The sequence below is a fragment of the Nycticebus coucang genome, chromosome 11 (assembly GCF_027406575.1).
Source record: "Nycticebus coucang isolate mNycCou1 chromosome 11, mNycCou1.pri, whole genome shotgun sequence".
NCBI classification, from domain to species: Eukaryota; Metazoa; Chordata; class Mammalia; order Primates; family Lorisidae; genus Nycticebus; species Nycticebus coucang.
In genome coordinates, this window is record NC_069790.1 from 78792665 (window position 1) to 78814439 (window position 21775).

The 21775-nt window shown below is 38.0% G+C and overlaps 1 protein-coding gene across 1 annotated transcript in view; it reads left to right on the top strand.

Moving 5' to 3' along the window:
• The window catches only part of PRKAR2B (protein kinase cAMP-dependent type II regulatory subunit beta), a 98773-nt gene that overhangs the window by 12931 nt on the left and 64067 nt on the right, over window positions 1-21775 (top strand). The window contains exon 2 of the mRNA XM_053553588.1: window positions 10630-10665. Coding sequence (XP_053409563.1) covers window positions 10630-10665 — 36 coding nt within the window. The remainder of the gene's footprint in view (window positions 1-10629; window positions 10666-21775) is intronic.

Sequence of the window (21775 nt, forward strand, 5' to 3'; positions counted from 1 at the left end):
AAATTTTTGAAAACCTATGTTCCTTTAAACCCTTAGCTTCATTTAATTTTATTTGAAATTCAAGGTAAATAGTCTGACTTTTTTTTTTTTTTTTTTAAGTGAAAAAGCAATGGGATAAAGCTTTGCTTTGTTTTCTTACCATCCTTGCCCTTGGGAATCAGTGTTTAACTGGTGGAGTAAGTAAATTAGTGTCTGCAAAAATCTCCACGTTTATGGTTTTAAGTTTTAGCAAGTCATTTTTAAACAACTTAGGAAAAAGGAGGTAGGAGTATTGAAAATAGTCACTTTATTTAAATAAGGCAGATGCTTGTGGTAAAAACATAATTTTGTGCCTGAAATATAAATTAATTGGAAAAATGAGTTGCATTAAATTGACAGCTTGTTACCATTTCCTCATGTCATAATATTTATAAAAGTAAGCTCACGGTGGGACAAATTTATACCTCTCCAAGTTTTACATTAGTATGCGGTTTTATTCTGAAAACCCATTTTTCTGAACTTGTTCAATAACAAATTACTAATATGAAGGTAAAAAAGACAGTCTTTTTGGATCTTTTTTTTCTTTTTTACCTTTTAGAAGGTAAAAAGACAGTCTTTTTAGATATTTGTTTTTTATGTGAAGTTGTTCATAGGTCTTTGGTTTTTTTGTCATTAATAGCATCTTACCAACTAAGCAGGATTAGGACTTTTGATTCACATAATTCCTTAAAACATTTTCCTTACAATTGCTTAAAAAGAATCCAAAGGGTATGTTAGTCTTTGAATTTTAACAAAAACTCACTTGTAAAAAGGATATCTTATGAAAATTATTTTAGGAACATATTTAGCATTGAAGTACAGTGTGAACTAATCAGGTTGGGGTGATAATATCAGAGCATAGTAAGAGGATTTTATTTGCCAGAACCAAGTAGAGGAGAAGTATTTTTTTCCCTCTTTTTTTAAGTTGGGAAGTATCTCCAAAATACAGAAAAACACAGAGACTAAAGAAGGAACACTCATGTAAGCAGTCCGCTAGCTCTGACAAATTTAACATTTTGGTACTCTTCAGGTTTTTTGGGGTTTTTTTTCCACTGTCTACCACATTCATACCTCTCCGGTCCCATTCTCTTCTCTCCACAGATATTCACCACCTTAACGAATTTGGTTTTTAAGTTTCCTGTGCACGGTTTTGTACTATTAATACATAAGCTTTTATCCATAGGTTAGAAATTGTGCTATTTTTAATATTTTCAAAAGTTTACATAAACTTTGCACTCATAGAAGTTTCTTTTATGTACATTATCATCCTTCAACTTGCTTTTGAGAACAACATTTGAGATTTTACATTGATCCATGAGGTTTAGTTCATTTAGTTTAAGCTGCTATGTAGCATATCCTTGTATAAATATACAGTTTGTTCATTTGTTGGTAAATATTTTGGTTGTTCCCAATTTGCTGTTATAGTGCTCTAGTGGACTTGTGTGTGTGTTTGTGTGTAAAGATGGTTTTCAGAGTGTAGTCTGAGACCTCTAGAGCAATGGTCCCCAACATTTTTGGCTCCATGGACCAGCTTCATGGAACACAGTTTTTTATGGGCTGGGAAATGGGTAGGGGGCAGAGGTTGGTTTTGATATGAATCTGCCAGCAATTGATTTATTGTGGTCTCTGGAGTCAAACTTCCTTGCTACATACATAGCAATAATTTGTATTTGCAGCAGTTCCCCAGTGCTAGCATCTCACCATTTCAGCTTCATCTCAGATCGTCAGACATTAGATTCTTATAAGAAACACACAACCTAGATCCCTTACTTGGGCAGTTTTACAGTAGGGTGGGGATCCCATAAGAATCTAATGTTGCCACTGATCAGATAGGAGGTGGAGCTTAGGCAGTGATGCCAGCGATAGGGAGCTACTGTAAAGACAGATGCAGTGTCACTGGCTCACCTACTGTATATCTCCTGCAGTGTGGCCCAGTACTTAACAGGCCATGGACCGGTACTCGACCACAGCCTTAGAGAACCATTGCCCTGCTGGCCCCCTAGACCTTTTCAAGGAATTCATGCAATACTAGTTATATTAGTACTACTCAGGTCAGGGGCACTTGTTCATACCTATAATCTCAGCACTGTGGGAAGCCAAGGCAGGAGGATTGCTTGAGGCCAGGAGTTTGAGGCCAGCCTGGACAACATAATGAGTCTCATCTATAAAAAAAATAAAAAATAAATGAGCTGGGTATGGTAGTTCAGGTATATAGTTCCAGCTACTTGGGAGGCTGAAATGGGAGGATCCCTTGAGCCCAGGAATTAAGGGTTGTAATGAGATATGATTGTACTACACCACTGTACTCCAGCCTAGGGGACAAAGCGTGAGACTCTGTCTCTATTAGACAAGAGATACTGTTAGGATTCTCTTGGTCTTTTTTTCTCTTATGCTCTCAAAAGTATACAGTAGAGTTTTCCAGGGGGTACATGGTGTTTTATGATACTGCAACAGAATGAATATAGAAGTAGAGGTGAGAACTTTGGCAGAATTTTCTGCCAGATTTGCGAACATATAAAACGGATTCACTGTAACTTTTACTGAATTTTGTTTGTTTTGGAAAGTATAGCTATTTTCTGTCAAAATATTTATCACATATAAATGTTATTGCTATTAATTTTAAATTAATATTTTAAACATTTATGCATTTTAATTTCTAATACAATAAATATTGATGGATATAGCCCACATAAGCAAATGGTTTTTAAAAGTATAAAGCAGTTGAGGACTGCTGTTCTAGATTATATGCCTAAAGGCTGGTTGTAGGGATGCATAGCTTGACTTCATCTCTGCTGCCATATTAGCTTTGCAGAAGTATGCACCAGTTTGCACTCTCATCAGTGGTACAAAAGTTCCTGGTTCTCCAGTCAAGGGAACATTCAATATTGTTAGATTTTAGCAGGTTTTGCTAATATGATAGTTGTTCGATGGCATCTTGTGAATTGAATTTGCTTTTCCCTTATTCTTAGTGACATTGAACATTTTCTCATGTTCATTGACCATGTATTTAGTTCATTGTCTGTGAAAATTTTTTCTTAATTCTTTGTCATTTTTCCTATGTGGGTGATTGTGTTTTTCTTATTGATTTGTATGAGGGTTTCTTTTCTCTATTTTCTCTCTTTCACTTTATTCTTATTACAGACTAAAATCCAGGTTTAGTGTTCATAAAATTATAGGGCATAAATTAGATTGCTTTTTGTTATTTGAAATCAAAAGCCAAAGGGTAGTCAAGTTCTAGTGTTTTTAAGTATTTTATGATTTTTCTACACTGAATTTTAATTTACAGGTTTCACAAAGTTAATATATATACACATACATAATATATGTAAATATAAAATATATATGAATATCACTTACATTTACCTAAATAATCTTTAGAAGTTAGGAAACATCCCTATTGTGTTAATTTTTCATTAGTGCTATTCCTTCAACATTTATCGAACCTGATATATCAGGTTAGTGTTTTAAACATTGGGATTACAGTAAGGAAGCTGATAGATAAGAAAGACCACCCTTTTGGAGGCTGTAGTCTAGTATGGGAAGGAACAATAAACATAAAACCTATCTGTAGGTAGCATTGGTGGCTTTGGAGAAAATGAAACAGGATGATATGACTGAGAAAAACTAGAAGGGCTAATTTCAGAGACAAAACTTCCTAAGTGTAAATGGCTCCATGAACAAAAGTGCCTTTTTGTAGCCGGGCGTTGTGGCGGGCGCCTGTAGTCCCAGCTGCTCGGGAGGCTGAGGCAGAAGAATCACTGAAGCCCAAGAGCTAGAGGTTGCTGTGAGTCCTGTGACATCATGGCACTCTACTGAAGGAGGTAAAGTGAGACTCTGTCACTACAAAAAAAAAAAAGTGCCTTTTTGTAGCTTCAAATTCCCAGGCCAGTAAGATTTACTGACCAGAACTTCATAGCTTTCTGTTTTACTGGTCCATTCTCTTTTGAGTTTTTTTTTTCTCTAGGAGTGGCATAGTTTCCTTGTAGCCATGAGATAGCTACAAGGCCTTAAACCACTTGGTTGTCCAGGGAAGACAAGATAAGGGATAATGTACTACAGATCGTGCCCAAGGACCCACTGAGTAAGCTAATCTGCACCCACTTCCCATCTGCTCACAAGACTGAAACAATGACCGGTTTTAACCCTTAGCTCATTGTACTAGGAAAATCTCTGCCTTGTAAGGGACTTACCTGCCATCTTTTTATCATGTGACATATGGATTGGCATGATTTTTCTTCGCCCTGTGTGCCCTGAACTCTGCCCCCAGCACATAACGATGCTCTCGCACTTTGTGCATTCTTCATTTTACCTCCAGGAAGGCACCAGCCCCACTGGATGGTTGATTGGGGAGGTGGGTTGGAGGCTTGCTCCTGCTACCACCTAGTTGACCTGTCTTCCTTGACTCTCCTTGTTGTCTGGGTAATTGGCTTTCTGTGCAGTGAGCAGTGGAGGGAATCCCCCTTGTGGGTTCATTGACGGGGTGGGGCAGGGTGGGGTTCATTAGAGCTGAGGCCAGAATGGCAGGAATATCTTTATGCTGTGAAGATAACGGCGAAGAGTTTGAATGTGAGTGTGTTCTGTCACTGACCAACCAGATTGTTGCCCCCGTTGGTCTTCATTTCAAAGCCCTTATAGTTTTCAAAAGTATCCTTTTCTTGAGCTGTTCTGTTGTGACTTTATGGGTGTGCAGCAATTTGAACTTTTTGCAGCTTTTTACTTTCCTAATATTCTTACTCTAATCTGGATTGTTTGCTCTTATAAACAGAACATTGGTCTTTAATCTACCCTTTGCATATATCCCACCATACAGATTTAGAAGAGAGAGTTTCGCATATGGAGAGCCAGAGATTAAATATATGCAGTTTGACAGCGGCCTTTCTTGTCTCTTTCTCTTCTGAGCCCACATTTAAAATCCTGAAAGTATTTGGGAACCTTTCTCTTGGCTTTATTACCTCAACTCTATGTGTGGTTTTATAAGCTTAGCCATTTTAAGACTCTTCTAGCTGTAACTATAGTTTTCTTTCTGTTCCCAAGAGGTCTTTATTGGTAAAGTCTTCATGAATTAAAAAGTAGAGAATTTACACTCATTCATAAGCAAAAACAAGCCCCCCCTCCCCCCCAGTTTATGATTATACTCCCTTGATATACAGAGTGTCCATAAAGTTAGTGTGCAACTTAAAATAGTTGTCTGTTTTAAACTGCTCATGAACTTTATGGACACCCTGTATTAAAATATCAGTTATATTTTGAGGAGGTTGGCTTATACATAGAAAGAACAGCCTTAAAGTTGGCAACTTCCAAAGGCTGAAGCATCTGTATTTTATCACTGTCCCACCTCCAGCCTTGACACCTGTCTAGGTGGGATGGACACCTTACCTCTATAATTCGTGTTGTATAATCAAAAAGGGAGAAGAAAATTCGTCCCCTGTTATGTCTAAATAAGTACTTTGAAGAAGATGATTTATAATCTGTGTCTCTTTAAGATCAAGATCATACAGCTTTGGAGAGTACTGTCCCACTGTTTCTGTCCTGGTGTCCTCACGCCCCTCCAGAGGCCAAACCTCAGCAGATTCTTAGGCGCCACGTATCAGAAAATATAGCTCAAAGGCTGCAGAATAGTGCCAAGTGAATAATGTGAGTATTTGTAAAAGTGGTCAAGTCTCACCGTCTTTTAACAACAATACAGAAAAGAAATGATCCTTTTCAATACCAGGAATTAATCATGAAAAAAATTTTCTAGTCATGTCTGTTAGGTTAATTAGCAAAATATTCCAAGTTTTTTGTTGTTATTTGCTTGTTTGCTGTTGATCTTCTTCAAAAGTTAATTATTCCTTGGTTTAGAGGTGAGCCTGTTTTACTTTAATTTTTGAAGCACAGGCATAAGAGAAATTAATTTATTCTGAGCTAAATATTTACTCTATTGAAAATAATTAGCTAATCTGGGTTTCAATTTACCCAGTTTCTTGAATCTTTTATTTAGACAGTTAACAGATTCAGAAAGTTAATTGCTAGAAAAGGTGACCAATAAGATGAAAGGGATGCTGATTATTTAGCTGAATCCAAGATTACTGTGTATATTTCACTTTAGGTTATATAAACACTTCTCCATAAAAGGTTCATTTAAATAATACTGTTCCAGTACAGAGAGGGTGGTTTGTTTTTTATTTTTGTTTGTTTTTTAAGAGTGTGTGTGAGTTTATGACTTAGATCATAATTCAGGGCTCATATTGCATTAACTTGGGGTTTCTCTATCTGCCGTACACTCCGAGAAGCAAACTATATGCACTACTGTCAACCTGCTTTCCTTTTCGAAGACGAGACTTATTGCTTCATGCTTTCAGCTGACTGCTTTTATTTGCAGATTATTTAAGATTTTATTTAAGATTTTAGTCTTCTACTGAGGTTTTCTTTCACCTAATTTTTTTCTAAGTTAGGTAGCTACTTGCAGGGTGTAAGCCCATGAAACTCTTGTATTTAAAACCACACCTCCAATTGCCTAAGCTCTCCAGAGGCAGGGCAAGGGCTCTGTTAGAATTCCAGTGGCTGGCATCTACACTGAAACAGAAGTAAAATTAGTGGGGACAAGAGTGCTTGCTCTGTTCACTTTAGAGTTTACTGATTTCATTCTGCAGGTATTTACTCAGCACCTCTTACCTGCCAGGCACTGTGTTAGGTATAAAGCAAAGCGCTAAGAAGATAAGGAGTTCCTGCTGGCCCAGTGCAGGACTCAGAGTCCACACCATGGGAGGCATTTTCACTGCGAATGCAGAGAGGTTTCTTGAGTTTATCTAAAGTAGTGGAGGGTTTTTCTTATAAGGGAACTCTCGGATTATAGAATACCTGAGTCAGTTACACTTCTGAGTAATTCTGGGTCTCCTGGGAGCACAGGAACTGAGACTAATCTAGTGCAATATAGTTGGGCAGCTAAAGGGATCTCTGTACAAGTATGGAGATGTTCATCAGAACACGGGACTCAGCGTTCCCTTGGAATGGCGTTTGGGAGACAGTCAAACCTACATAAATATCCTGTATTTTTCCTTGGGGATTCACACTAAGATCTTAGGTTATATCTTCTTGAAAATATTAGGGGTTTAGTATATTCTCAAATCATATTTGTTTGTTTATTTGGGCAGATAATATGTTTTCAGTTTTTTTCTTCTATCTTCTCCTAATCTCTAGTAGTCCCTCTCTGTGTGTGTGTATGTCTGTGTGTGGGGGGGTAGATACATGTATACACACACACACACACATACATATACATTTCTAATTGTATGTGGATGTATATATTCCTAGGAAATCCATAGGGTAAGAAAATCTAAAGGTGAAAATGAGTCTGAGAAAATTTGACTTGTAAAATCTTAAAACATCTGCATCTGTTTACTTTTTTGGAGAACTTTTATTGCTTTTCTTTGCAAATTTAAAAAATAGTAATATTAGCTTGCAATAAATAACCATCAGTCTTTACAGGAATTTGTCAATGAATAGGAATTTATAGTTGAGAGTTTTTTCCAAAGATGTTTAAGATTTTCTGTTTCTCTCTATAAAATCCCTCTGAAACTTGAGAGGGCATATCTTACTTCCCATATTTCATAAGTTGAGAATTTAATTTAATTTCATATGATTTGCCCATGGTTTCACAGCGATGGGCCAGTGGGATCCTCCTGCTTCCCTTCTCTGACTTTGATTCCTGAGGGACAAAGGACCAGCAAGGCTTCCACCCTGAATCTCAGCTTTCTTTTTTGGTAACTGGACTAAAAAACCTAAGAAAACTGTGAAGGTGACTATTAACTTGCCTAAAGTTTATATAGGAAACACTGTGTTTCATCTCTGCAAGTAAATATGGAAGCATGTGGATGCAGGAGACTGGATTTGTGGTGAATTGTTGTCACAACCCAGTGTTGACCTTCACATGTGCCTGGTGCGCCCGTCTTCTTACCTGTCCAATCCTAGGCCCGTTTATGTAGAGAAATGAAAATCATGGTTATATTACCCCACTACCCCCAGTTTAGACATTGGTAGGACATCTAGCAAAAATATCAAGGGAGAAGTAAAGGAAAATAATTTATAGTAAGTAAAATGTATTTCAGAAGTACATGCTTCAGTATATAACTAAGACCACATAATGCGGTTAGATTCTGCCACCCAGATGTAGAATCGCTAAGAACATGAAAGCTGCAAATGGAGTCTGATCAAACGTAATTGAACTGGCTATCCGGACACCACAAGTGTCACGTGGTTTCCTGAAACAGTGACTGTCTATTAGTAAAATTCCAAACAAGACAAAATACAGAAAGGAAACAAAACAAAATTCTTTTGATTTATGTTGTCGCGTTGTGGAAAATTCAGTGTATATAAAACTGCATAAAATAATCATATGTGTACATAACATAAAGCAGTGTTAGGATCTAGGCCAAGATGTTTGTATTTGTAAACGCACTTTTTTGCCAATGTGCATTCCCAGTCGGCTCTTTGAAAGTTAGGCAGGACAGACGTTGTGGGATGCACACAATCTTTGTTATACAGTTTGTAGAATTTGCTTGCCAAAGACCAAGGTTGTTCTCTGAGTTATTGCGATAATCCAAATTGCCCCCAGAACTTTAGAAAACATCTTCTAGATGAGGATGCCACTTGGGTGAGAAAAATTCTGCCTTAAACACTTCAGAGAGACACAGAACCTAAGGATTCCAGGAGAACAAAGACTTTTGAACATTTCCAACTAGGCCCGTAGTTTCATCATCTAGAGAGGCGAGGGGGCAGGAGGGCAGAGAATACTCTATTTTTGCCCCAAGGCTGAGATAGGTTTTTTAACCTTCATCTAGCCTTTATCTGCCTGTAGCCTCTGTTCTGCATTCCTGTGGTTGAACTTTTTTCTACTTTGTTTCCAATCACTGTCCTTGTAGCTTTCTGGGGAGGCTCTCTTTAGACAAGGTTCTGTGGGAGTGGGGAAAAGGGCTTTAAAAGAAAACTGATGAACTGTGTGTGTATGTGTGCACACGAAAAGTTTTTTTTTTTTTTTTTGTATAAGTAATTTGTGACTCCAAATACAGTAAAACCTCTGTAAGTTGACCACCCAGGGGACTGTAACTAACCAGAATGTTCAACAGTTCAACATCAGGAGAACTAGGCCTGCTGTACTGATACATAACCTGTGGAGCATGTCTGGTCTGTGAAAATTAGGTCAACTTAAGGAGGCGGTCAGTGTAGGGAGGTGGTCAATTGTGGAGGTTCTACTGTGTAGGGCTAAAGTATTTTCGTCTACAAATAGTAAAAATTTTATCTCTTTTAATGAATTTGGAAGATATAATTTTTCCATAAACTATATTATTTTAATAATTGGGTTTTTGAATTATTTCACAAAGTTCAGTAACAATGAAGATCAATACAGAAGAAAATAATCACCTCCTGTACAACTTTAGGAATCAGAATTTTTATTTTCTTTTCTCTCTGAGGCAGCATTTTGATGCTAGCTACTCCTAAGTCCAGATTCTCCCGCTGTGCTACAGGGTGGCTGTATGAACAATCTGTACAGCCTACTGTACAGATTGCTCTTCAGTGATATGAAGATGCTGATATTTGATAGCACGGTTGTAAGGATTAATGTAAAACATTTGAGACACAGTTTTCTTCTAGTACTTGTTCCTGTGCATACATATGTATCATGCAGTACAACCAGAGTACTGTTAAAATTTTCTGTCTTCTCTTTATCTGGACACTAAGGTGTTTCCGTAAAGATTTCATAATTACCGTTTCAAAAATATTAAAATATTAAAAAGTATTATAGTAGACCTATGATATTATGTTGCCAAAACGTTCTGTGTAATACACGATATCCTTTATATATAATACCAACCATAAACTTTCTTACTTCTCTCAAGAAAGAATTTTTTTTTTTAACCCTTACATCTTGAGATAACTCTGTCAGCAAAACCAAAAATGAACACAGCCGAGTGGAATCAGAGTGGCAGAAGGTAGGCTTGCCGGCTGGGTGGTGCAAACACCAACCTGAAATTGTAGCCTCCAGTGCAGCAATTTGCATGTCACGGACATATTTGGGTTGTATAACAAAATGTCAAACCACACATATTAAATCCGAAACTTTCCCTACTTGAAAACAGTGTACATGAGCGTTTTTAGTTTTGTTTCCTAATTATATTGTTTTTAAATGATGCTGCTGAGTAGATTTATTCACATACTGCTTTTTCCTTGTCTAAGTAGTACTTCTTAGGGTTAATCTCTGAAAGTAGAATTACTCTACTCAAGAACACAAACCTTTTACAGTGCTTAGTGTAATTGCCAACTTGTTTTTTTAAAGTATTATATAGATTTACACTGTCCCCAGTTGAGTAGTTTCAGTCAACATATATCTAGGGATTTTTATTTTAAAGTGTTTTGCAGGAACTAATTTAATGGGTGAAATGTTGATTTTGATTTTATTTCTTTGGTTATCAGTGACTTAAAACACTTTCATACACTTACCATTTTTCCTCATATAATATCCATTCATATTTTTCTGTATTTAAATTATAGGATCACTTAACCAATTTGAGCCTTTTCAGGGTATTGGGAAAATTAGACTTTTATCTAATCATACTATTTTGCTTTTTCCTTTAGCTCCAGTAATAAACCGATTCACAAGGCGTGCCTCAGGTAAGTCTGACTATATTATTGATTTTGCATACTAATGGTGATGTTTGAAAAATGATGGCATTGGACATGAAGGTACAAAGAGAATAATTGCTGTAGAGTAATAATGTGTTTGTCATTTATTTTCCCGGAAAACAACAACCATCTGATAAACTTGTGATCGAGGAAATAATTGAAAATGAAAAAAGTTCAGAGTGGCTAAACTTAAAGTGACACAGATGTGCCTTTTTAGTTTTTTTTTTTTTTGGCAGGGGCTGGGTTTGAACCCGCCACCTCTGGCATATGGGGCCAGCGCCCTACCCCTTTGAGCCACAGGCGCCGCCCGGATGTGCCTTTTTTAAATGGAGAATCTCACCCCAAAGTGTTTGCACTTGAGCTTAGCCAAAAGGCGGAGACGCTCTTATCCCAAACTGTTTTATTCTTGCTCTTGATAAATTACTGATTTATCAGCCACAATTTGGAAGGAGTGATTTGGCAGATAGGTGAAAGGGCATTCTAGAAACAATGATGAGTGAGAGTTTTTAAAAAATAGGGTTTTAAATAAGGGGCAGGAAAATTATTAAAATGCAGATGTAAGAACTTGTCCTTATGGGGCCATTTAGAATTGGAGGAAATTGCTTTGTTAATGTTCTGGAGGCTATTGCTGTCTTAAATATACTTTGGTAATCTAATGTATAGTCACAGTGGTAGACCATTGACACGTGCTTAAATTAGGTTCAGTACACTGCTGCTACCTTGACCGGTAGGAAGAATGGGACACAGTTAAGAGCATTTCTGTCCAAGGTGGTTTAAGTAAGGTGAGTTTGGGCATCGAAATAAACTATTATTTGGAAATTCACCCTTTAGAGTACCTTCTTCTCAGAAGATAGATAAGGGAAGTGTTTCTATGTTTGGGTTAAGAAAATTACTCTTTTAGCCCGGCGTTGTGGCGAGTGCCTGTAGTCCCAGCTACTCGGGAGGCTGAGGCAAAAGAATCATGTAAGCCCAAGAGCTAGAGGTTGCTGTGAGCTGTGTGACACCATGGCACTCTACTGAGGACAGAAAAGTGAGATTCTGTCTCTACAAAAAAAAAAAAAAAAGAAAAGAAAATTGCTTTCTTTTATATATAACTGGAAGTATTTTATTGAGAAATACAAAATAAACAACACAAACAGATCATCTTTGGAGTTTATATAATACAAATGTGTGATTTATTTCATAAAATTACCTATTTCTACCTTTGCTATAATGTTAATTATATTTTATTTTATTTTTTTAATTTTTGGCCGGGGCTGGGTTTGAACCCGCCACCTCCGGCATATGGGACCGGTGCCCTACTCCTTGAGCCACAGGCGCCACCCTGTTAATTATATTTTAAGGTTGAATTTTATTTTTGATTTGTTAGCAGTTACTGGTATAATTTACCCTCGTTATGTAGTGACCAGGTCCCTAGGGACAGGAATTAGGAAAATGTGCTATGTGGGGATGGTATGTACTTTATCATTCTGAGCTTTTGGAAACTCTAGGCATATTTACTTTAAGTGATCAAAAAAAAAAATGTGTAACTTGTAAATGCCTTTTGTAGAATGAGAGGCTGTATTTCTGTCAGTAAGGGATCAATTTTATCCCAAAGCAGAGCTATCAAGTGTGATTGAATCTTAATGTTGATTATTGGAAGGGGAAGAAAACTAACTTACGGAGTACCACTGATGGGTCAGGCACTATGCTAATCATTTTGTATACATTTTCAATCTTTTAGGCAAGGGAAGTAAAATTATATTTGGTACCTTAGATCAAAAGAATAGGGGTATAAGAAAAGGAATGGGACCTATTTAATCATCTACATGCTGTAATTTTTTTTACTTTCTTTTTTTTTTTTTTTTTTTTTTTTTTTAATTTGGCCGGGGCTGGGTTTGAACCCGCCACCTCCGGCATATGGGACCGGCGCCCTACCCGCTGAGCCACAGGCGCCGCCCTTTTTTTTACTTTCTTATTTTACGTCTTATAATAGTTTGTCTAAAGCTTCTCAGGCAAAGAAGAATGTAGGAACAGTTACAAGTTTCCCCAAGGAGAACATTCTACAATTCTTTTTAATTTAATTAAGTGGCTACCAATGAGGTTAATGGCAGAGATATACTTTTAGAAAAGTAACATTATCTGAAAATAAAAATGATTACTCAAAATACATAAAATTATATTTGATAATGAAAAATACTACTTAAGATATATTTTTCTGATAGAGTTTTATTTCAGAAATTGTTTTTCTTTTCAGTACTAAACTATACATCTTTAATATGAAAACTGTAATTTACGGAAAGCAACTAAGTCAGGTAAAATAAACCAGAAGTTTGTAGAAGAGTTTCTTTCTTACTCATATTTATCTATTCTTTTTATTTCTTATTTATCTATTATTTTAAAATAATTATGACAGTGTTACATATATATTATAACAACAAATGAAATATAGATTGCTGTGTATTTAATCACTGTTGAATGAAGAGAAAAAATTATTTTGAGTTATAATTAATATATTTCTAATCTTCTGAGTTTCCTAAATCTTTGGGGTTTTGGCTTTTATTATTTTATTTATTTATTTAATTTTTTTAGATAAGAGTCTCACTTTGTCACCCTCTGTAGAGCACTGTGACATCAGAGCTCACAGCAACTTCAAACTATTGGGCTCAAGTGATTCTCCTGCCTCAGCCTCCTAAGTAATTAGGATATAGGTGCCACCACAATGCCTGCCCATTTTTTTTTTTTAGAGACAAGAGTATATTGCTCTTGCTCAGGCTGATCTTGAACTCCTAGAGTGTTAGGAGTGCCTCGGCCTCCCAGAGTGTTAGGATTATAGGCATGGACCACAGTCCCAGCCTGGTTTTTGGCTTTTAATATTCATACCACATGAATCAAGTACAATATTTTATTTTATTTATCTTTATTTTTACTGTTTGAGACAGTCTCATCTATTGCCCCAGGCTAGAGTGCCGTGGCATTATCCTACTTTACAGCAACCTCAAACTTCTGGGCTCAAGTGATCCCCTTGCCTCAGCTTTCTGAGTAGCTGGGACTACAGGCATCCACCATAACACCCAGCTAATTTTTCTATTTTTTTAGTAGAGACAGGGTCTCACTCTTGTTCAGGTTGGTCTTGAACTCCTGAGTTTAAGCAGTCCGCCCACCTTGGCCTCCCAGAGTGCTAGGATTACAGGGATGAACCATCGTGCCTGGCCAAGTGTAATATTTTAAACCTGAGTGATTTTAACGAAAGATTTCTCCTTTTTTACCTGTTATCAGGTTTATGAAGATTCATATTTTTGTTAAGAAAACACTTAACAAATAGATTATTTAGGATCATTTTACACTTTTAATAACGCTATTTGTGCTACAGGACCTTGGGTGGTATACCAAGGAAACAAACTGGTCAACATACGGTCAACACAAGGATCTTCCATTCAGTACATGTGGTTCATGTCTAGTCTACGAACATTAGGTCAAGTTAAGGAGATGGTCATTGTAGGGAGGTGGTCAACCTCGGAGGTTCTACTGTATATATGTAAAAGGAATCAGTTTCACTTGGTATTTTGAAATAGAACCTTCAGAGTGTGTAGAGGTTTCAGGGTTTCATAAACTAGTTTTCCATGTGGTGTAGGAGATTAAGGGCATGAAGCAAGTGTGGCAGAGTATGAGTACTGGAAGTAAGTGTGGATTCGTGCCAGGAGGATAGAGCCCTAACTTACTAGTTAGACTGGGCTTTATGAAACTTCACAAAAACTGTCAGATACCTTCTGAAATCTGGATACAGTATGTCTTTGATATCACCCTGACAGCACCTGATAACCTAACTTTTTTTTTTTTAAGACATAACACTCCCTAGTCCCATTTTCAAACAGAAGGAAAAGAAATGTTGCTTTTATTCTTTTTAAACCCATTTCAATTTAATAATCTCTTCTTTATCAGTACATCCTTTAAAAATACGGAGTAGTAAACTGGGCTGGGATTACAGCTCACGCCTGTAATCCTAACACTTTGGGACCCTGAAGCAGGATTGTTTGAGCTCAGGAGTTTTAGCCTGAGCAACAGAATGAGAGACCCTGTTTCAAAAAAGAGAGAAAATTAGAGAAAGACAATGCATTATAGAATATAGGCTTTCATATTTGGAAGATTATCCTTTTTGATGGAAAAATGGAATTAATACACCATTTGTTGTAATTATTCTTAAAAATTAGTTGAAGTAGTAGCTCACTAAATTTTTTAGGAGTACAGCTTTAAGCAAGGAATAATTCTGTGGCTTCATCAGTATGGGAAGGGTACTAGGGTTTAGAGTGATACACCAGACTTGAGTTCAGAGCTCCAGTTTATTCTGTGAATTTGCATGTAAGTTTTATTTTATTTACTTAATTAATTTTTTTTCTTTCAGTTTGGGATCTTAGCAGCTATATGTAAGCTTGTTGTGAGGGTTAAATTAGATGGTTTTAATATAGCTACCAGCAGAATTTATTAGCCTTAGAGAGGTGGTGCTCAGCTCTCTTCTCTCAAACACGGTTTAAAACAAAACAAAGTAGTAAAACCCTCAGCTTAGTGCCTTATCCTGTCAGCAAAAAAAAAAAAAAAATTAGTCATAACACTATTTGATATTAACTCTTTAATATGGGCATCTCTTTTTATTGTTTGCACATTATAATTTTTAACAAAGATTATAATGGTTTTCCTTTGTGGTTTTGTCTCTGAATTGGGGGGTGGAGGGAAAAAATGGCCAATTAGTCTTTTAGACAATTCATTGCACCCTGAAGTTAGACCTCTTTCTGATATTTTTTAATCTCAAATTTGTGTTGAAAAAAGTCATGCATATAGAAAGGTTTAAAGAATAGTTCAGTGAGCACCTTCATCTGGGTTTCCCAGTTGTTAATGTTTGTCACATCTACCTGCTCTCTCCCTGCTTCACACACTCCCTTATTTCTCACTGAGTCTTTTGGGAATCCTAAATACTTTAGGCTGTATCTTCAAAGAGCAAGGGCATTCTTCTACATAATTTAGGAATTTAGCTTTGATACAATACTAATATCTATGAAAATATAAAGGCTAGAGTCAGATTTCCTCAGTTATCCTAATATGTCCTATTTCTTTTTCTTAATTCAGATTCATTTGAGAATTTTGTATTGCATTTCATTGTCTTGACTCAGTTTTCTTGTCTTTCATAAATTGACTTCTTGAAGTTTTTGAAGGTTATCCCTAACAATGACGTGGTTCCTTATATCGCCTGTTATGATGGTGGCATGGGACCAGCCACAGTCTGTCAGTGTGCCCCAGTGACATCTGTGAAATCTTTGCATTTACATTTAGTATTGCTTTCAAGGACTGCTGTTGAACATGACTTGCTCTAATATGTAAGTAGAGCTCCAGATTATGAATTTGCTAATTTTCTTTTCTTATATAATTAGCCTCTCTTCAATTTTGTACCATAACATGAACATTGAATTTTATAGTATATTTTTATCAGAGCTAAAATTTTACACTTTTCTCAAAACTAGCATTTACAATAATTCAAAGGTGAAATTATGTCTTTAAAACTCATACACCCACACTGTAAAATGGCATATTAAACAACCCTGAGTGAAGTCACCTGAAACAGAACATGATTAGTCCCCTCAAAAGTAGTGAAATAGTGGAAGTTCAGTTCTTGTCTTGAATCCGATTGAGGGAACATATGCTTCCTTGATTCATAGAGCATATGCTTCCGTTTGTTTTGTTTTGGAAATATTTTATAGCCCCGGTGTTCATTGTTTCTACTTTAAAGTTATCTGATGATGAGACCTTTGAATGCTCAAATTTTTTTTTTCTGGTGGTCATTCTCATATTGTCAGACTAATTTGTGAGTATCATTATAGTTACCCTTGTAGTTTGTTTGAAGTAGGCTTCTTTTGGGTGACATTTCAAGCTTAGTAATTACCAGTACCTACAGTGCATATTGGGAGAATACTACTTTTACAAATTAATTCACTAATTCTTTCAGCACACATTTACTGACTCCCTATTGTGTGTCATGCGTAGTGCTAGGGGTGCCAAGAAGCTTAAGATGCAGCCCTTATGAAACTTATAGTCTAGAGGGAAGCTGGCTGTGACCCATAGTGTGGTAAATACCTTAACATCCACAATGCGAAAAGAAAGAAATATATCATTCTTCCGGGGCATGTAAGGAGAGAGAGTATTTTTGCTTTATCACTAAAAGCTGTTTTTACTTAGTATTACTTTATAAAGTCCATTTTTGTAGTGTGCTGCTGTACATTTTGCCTCTGCCCTCAAGACCTGGGGCATGGTATGAGCAAATGTCCATGGCTCACAGAGTAGGAATGTCAGGCCAGGAGTTATTTTTGTCTTTAATTTACCATTGCTTCAAAATATAGTAGTACGTCTATAACCCTAGGGACTGTAATGAGCTGGTCAATATACAGAGCTGGTCAACATGAAGAACTAAACCCACTGTACTGATAAGTACATGTCTGTGAAAAAATAGGTCAACTTTTTTTTTTTTTTTTTGAGACAGCCTCACTGTGTTGCCCTTGGTAAAGCTCCATGGCGTCATAGCTCACAGCAACCTTAAACTCTTGGACTCAAGCGATTTTCTTGCCTCAGTCTCCCAAGTAGCTGGGACTACAGGCGCCTGCCACCATGCCCCGCTGTTTTTTTGATTGTAGTTTTCATTGTTGTTTGGCAGGCTCAGGCTGGGTTCGAATCCACCAGCTCAGGCGTATGTGGCTGGTACCCCAGCCACTGACCTACAGGTGCCGAGCTAAAAATTAAGTCAACTTATGGAGATGGTTAAAGTAGGAGAGTCTGCACAGGCTCTGGATTCAGATAGGCCAAGGTTAGAGTAGCTCTGGTCTGCATGTTAAAAACCTGTGTGAGTATGTGTGTCCCGAGTAACCTTTTTAAAGTTCAGTTTTTCTGGGCGTAAAGTAGGGATAATGCCTCTTTCTTAAGATTATTGCTGTAATCAAACAATAGGTGATCTATGAAAAACGCTTAGCACAGTATCCTCTGCCGTGTGGTTTCACAGTATCAGCTTATTGTCCAAGTGTGTCTCCTGGATAGACAAGAGTTTCTAGGTGGGTCAGAAGTAGCTTGTAGGCTGCAAAGCTTGATATGTAGAGTTAGTCAGAAGGACAACATCCGTGGAGAGGCTGAATCAAGAGTCAAACATACAGTTCCACTGAGGCAGCCGGATGAAACCAGAAGTGTCAGTACTGGGCAAGGGAGGTGACAAGAGAGGATGGAGGGTGGGACCTGAAAAGGCTCTCTGAGGTGCCAGGACACAGTGCTAGCTCTTTTTGTTGGGAGCTCCAAGCCACTTCCTACATGTGTTAGCTTTCTATGCCCAGACTACATTCAAATGGATTCTCCATGTGATTCATTACCAACAATCCACGTGAACAGAGCAAGTGCTGCTCCTGTCTCATCCCCAGGTGCCCTGGCCGCCCTGATTTCCTGATACTGCTCCAGCAGACCGTGTCCTCACATGCTTTTGCAGGCTGTGGGAATTGGGGCCCAGTGGGATCTAATATTGTGTCTCTTGTTCTTTCTGTTATGCCCGGGAAGGCTGATAGATTATCTTGAGGCTAATGAGAAATTAGATTCTCTCTTGAACTTAATTGTCTCTTCCCTAGAGTTCTCTTTGAGCCTCCAGGGAAGGGAGAAAAGGAGATAATAGTAAAAGCAACATGAGCGTAGTTCAGGTGGGGGCAGGCTGGGATGAGGCAGAGCCTGCTGATCCTACAGGGTCCTCAGACTGTTCACCAGCATTTGCACCAGTCGATAAGGAGGGGCTTGGGAAGTATGTAGCCCACCAAACCCCATGTGTCCTGGCTGCTGCCTCTGGGGATGGGGGAGTTGGGTAGATCTATAAAACAGACAGGAGTGGACTGAACGGATATGTGAGCTTATCACAACTACCTTCAATTGTGATCCCAGTTTAGGTCACTACTTCACAAACTCCATGTGCAGAGTACCAGTATTTTGTTTCTGTTTTCCCAATCTACTGCAGACTAGCGTTTTTGTAAAATATAAAATTGCCACCGCGCAGTGTCAGATCACTATAATGGTTTCTAAACACTCTTACTCTCTGTACCTACCTCATTGTAGACTGCCGTGGCTTGGCTGATAGGTCCTTGCTGCGATCTACTTGAAATAGAGAAGTTCTCAGAACAAGCTTTTATGAAGGAAAATTACACATTTACCTAAAATAACTGATTATTTAAAAAACAAACACAACTGTTGTTTCACTACCATGGCATTTTCTCAGGACAGACTGCAGTGCGAACGCCCCTAGGATAGTGGAATGGTGGGGTGCGGAAGCGCATGCCGGCACTTCTGCTGTAGATGTGCCTGCTCGTATCTGGAGTACCCCACAAACTTCTGTTAAGTGTGCCTGTTCATATCTGGAGCACCCCACAAACTTCCCTTGCCTGGCTTTGCTGCAGCTCACAGCCCAGCTCTGTCCCCCACCCTCAGTATTTTCTTTCTGGATGCCATTCATGCATGACAGCTGGACTCACGCCTCTGTTACTGTCACACACCATGTGCTAGTGGTAGTTGTTTGTTCACCTATTTCCCTCTCCTGAACATTGAGATTCATAGTTAATGAAATGAGACAAAGTGCATTTCTGGATGCTGTCACAGAAAAAACAATGTAGATTGAGGAAATGAGAGTGCTGGGAAGATGGAAAGATTTGCCAGGTGTGTGGCAGAGGGACGTGAGATCCCAGAGGTCGAGTGTGTCAGTCAGGACCACTGTCCTGTTCAGACTGTTATATGTGTAAGTGTGCCAAAGTGGAGGTCGAATGAAGTTTCAGTGGAATTAAGACACCCCTCCCAAATTTGAAGATGTCTCTCAAATGGATTGTCAACTTGGACATTGAAGTCTTCTGTGATGATGATAAAATTCGAGTGGGAAAGTGTGGAAGGGGCACCTGCACAGGTGACCCTCAGAGGAGCCCTGGCGTTTGCATAGGTGTGCCCAGGAGTGGTCTGGATGTCAGGGTGGGAGCCCGACAGTCCTCTCACTGTCTTTCAGATCCCACTGTGTGCAGGGAGTTTTCCCTCTAGGAAAAACAGTTCTTGAAGAAGAACAGGGTTTCAGCTAAGACAGAGAAGTGTCAGAAATATGGTACAGAATAATTTGAGGTTGTAGAGAAAGTGTTGCTAAGGAGGGTGGTAGTGGCCAGGAGGAATCCACAGGTCAGCAGTTGAATAGAGCAAATACTTACTGAGCAGTAGCCATTGCTGGGGACTGCGCTGGGCACAGCAGTGAATGCTGTGTGTCCTCAAGACACTTAGGGTCTAATGGGGAAGCTGAAGGAGGAGGGAGATGAAATGGGGAAAAGGAGGTTGTACAGAGGGTCTTACATCTTGTGGGCGACTAAGGATGACAGAGCAGAGAGGGCATAGTTGGATCGATGGTTTTTAGGTTATAGTTTATTCACTTATACATGTTTACTTAAACTTTCCTTCAGGCTAACTCTGTGGGCTTCCCAGGAAGAGCACTTTAGCCTTCTGGTGTTTACAGAAGTCAGTATTGTATAAAAGGGGGGTTGGATTTGGGGCCATTGTAGGTGTGCTGTGAATAGTTTTAAAGATCGTTAATTAAATTATTTTTGAAAAGTTGAAAGCACAGTAAATGTATTTTTTTAACTCTTTTTTTTTTTTTTGAGCAACATAATTTAAGTGTGCCATGGAACTTTGACTATGGGTTCTAGTTACTTTAAAAGTTGTGCTCTGAGATAAAAAAGGTTGAAAAACACTGGCTTAGTGCCTGACACAGTGTGAATGCCAACTAAACTTGTATATATTATTAGACTCAATTTATCAAATTTTAATCTAATAAAACCACTGTAATGTTAGTATCTGTTATTTCTTCCTATAATTCATCACACCTAATTTTAATTGGCCAAAATACATAATTTTGTGTATCTTTTACACCTAACTCCCCTACCCTAAATTTGGATCCACTTACCATTGTATTGGTATTTGTGTGTGTGGGGGGGAGTGGGGTTGGGGGGGCAGTAGGGATTTCTCATAAATGTAACATTCTTTAGCTTTTTAGATAAAACCAATTCAGCCTCCCATAGATTCGCAGACTTATTTTGAAAATAAATTGATGCCCCTTTTAAAACATTATTAAGCAGGTGTGTGTAAATGCAGCCTCTCCCCCACGCCCCTCAGCCCTCAGATCAAACCAAATGCTTTGGAGCTGGTGACTCAAGAATGTTACCATCGTGGGGTTCTGAGTCTCTGTGAGCCAGACAACGTATTTTACACTAGCTAATCATGCTCATGCTCTCTGATACTTTAAAAGTTGATGTTATAACTAAAAAACAAAGCAGAAACTCAGGTCTTCTCTTTGCTTTACCAATAAGAATCAGTTTGTTCCCCTTCCCTGCCCTTCCACCTCCCTTTATTTATTTTTATTTTTTCTAATTATTTCATAATTTACTAAAACCAGAGAACATTGATTTTGTTGTTATTGTTGCTTTTTCTCAGAAAACTGTAATGAAACTGACAAAACATTAAAATACAGATTAATAGTATAGTGTATTTCAGGATGGTGGAAAAGAGGGGCCTGTCATTTGAAAGATTAAACAGTTTACATAAGTGTATTATTAGACCTGTTTCAAGGAATTATGAATGTTATCTTTATTGACCTTCTTTTAAAAAGGTAGAACACCTTCTCTTTAGATATTTGGAAATGGAATTCCGAGGGTCCCCTTTGAGAAGGGAGGCAGACCTGTTAGTACGCTCACTGGATAATGTAGGGCACTATACTACTCAGGGCTTCTGTGCTTTGAGGACATTTTGCAGCTCCCCAGCTGTTGTGCTGACTTTCAGCAGGTTGCCGAGTGGTAACCTGCAGCAGAAACCAAAAATTTAACACTTGCCATATCTACTCTGTGGCTTTCTAAAAACAATTTGCTAGCCTCATGTTGCCTTGCTGTTTGGTATTTTTACTTTATTCAGATTCTGTGGCTCTGCTTGCTTCTCTTCAGCACAGAACACTTGTACTATTCACATCTTATGATTTTCCCTCCTGAAAGCATTTTCATTCGTCACTACTGACTTGCTTGTCTCCTACATTTTTTTTTTT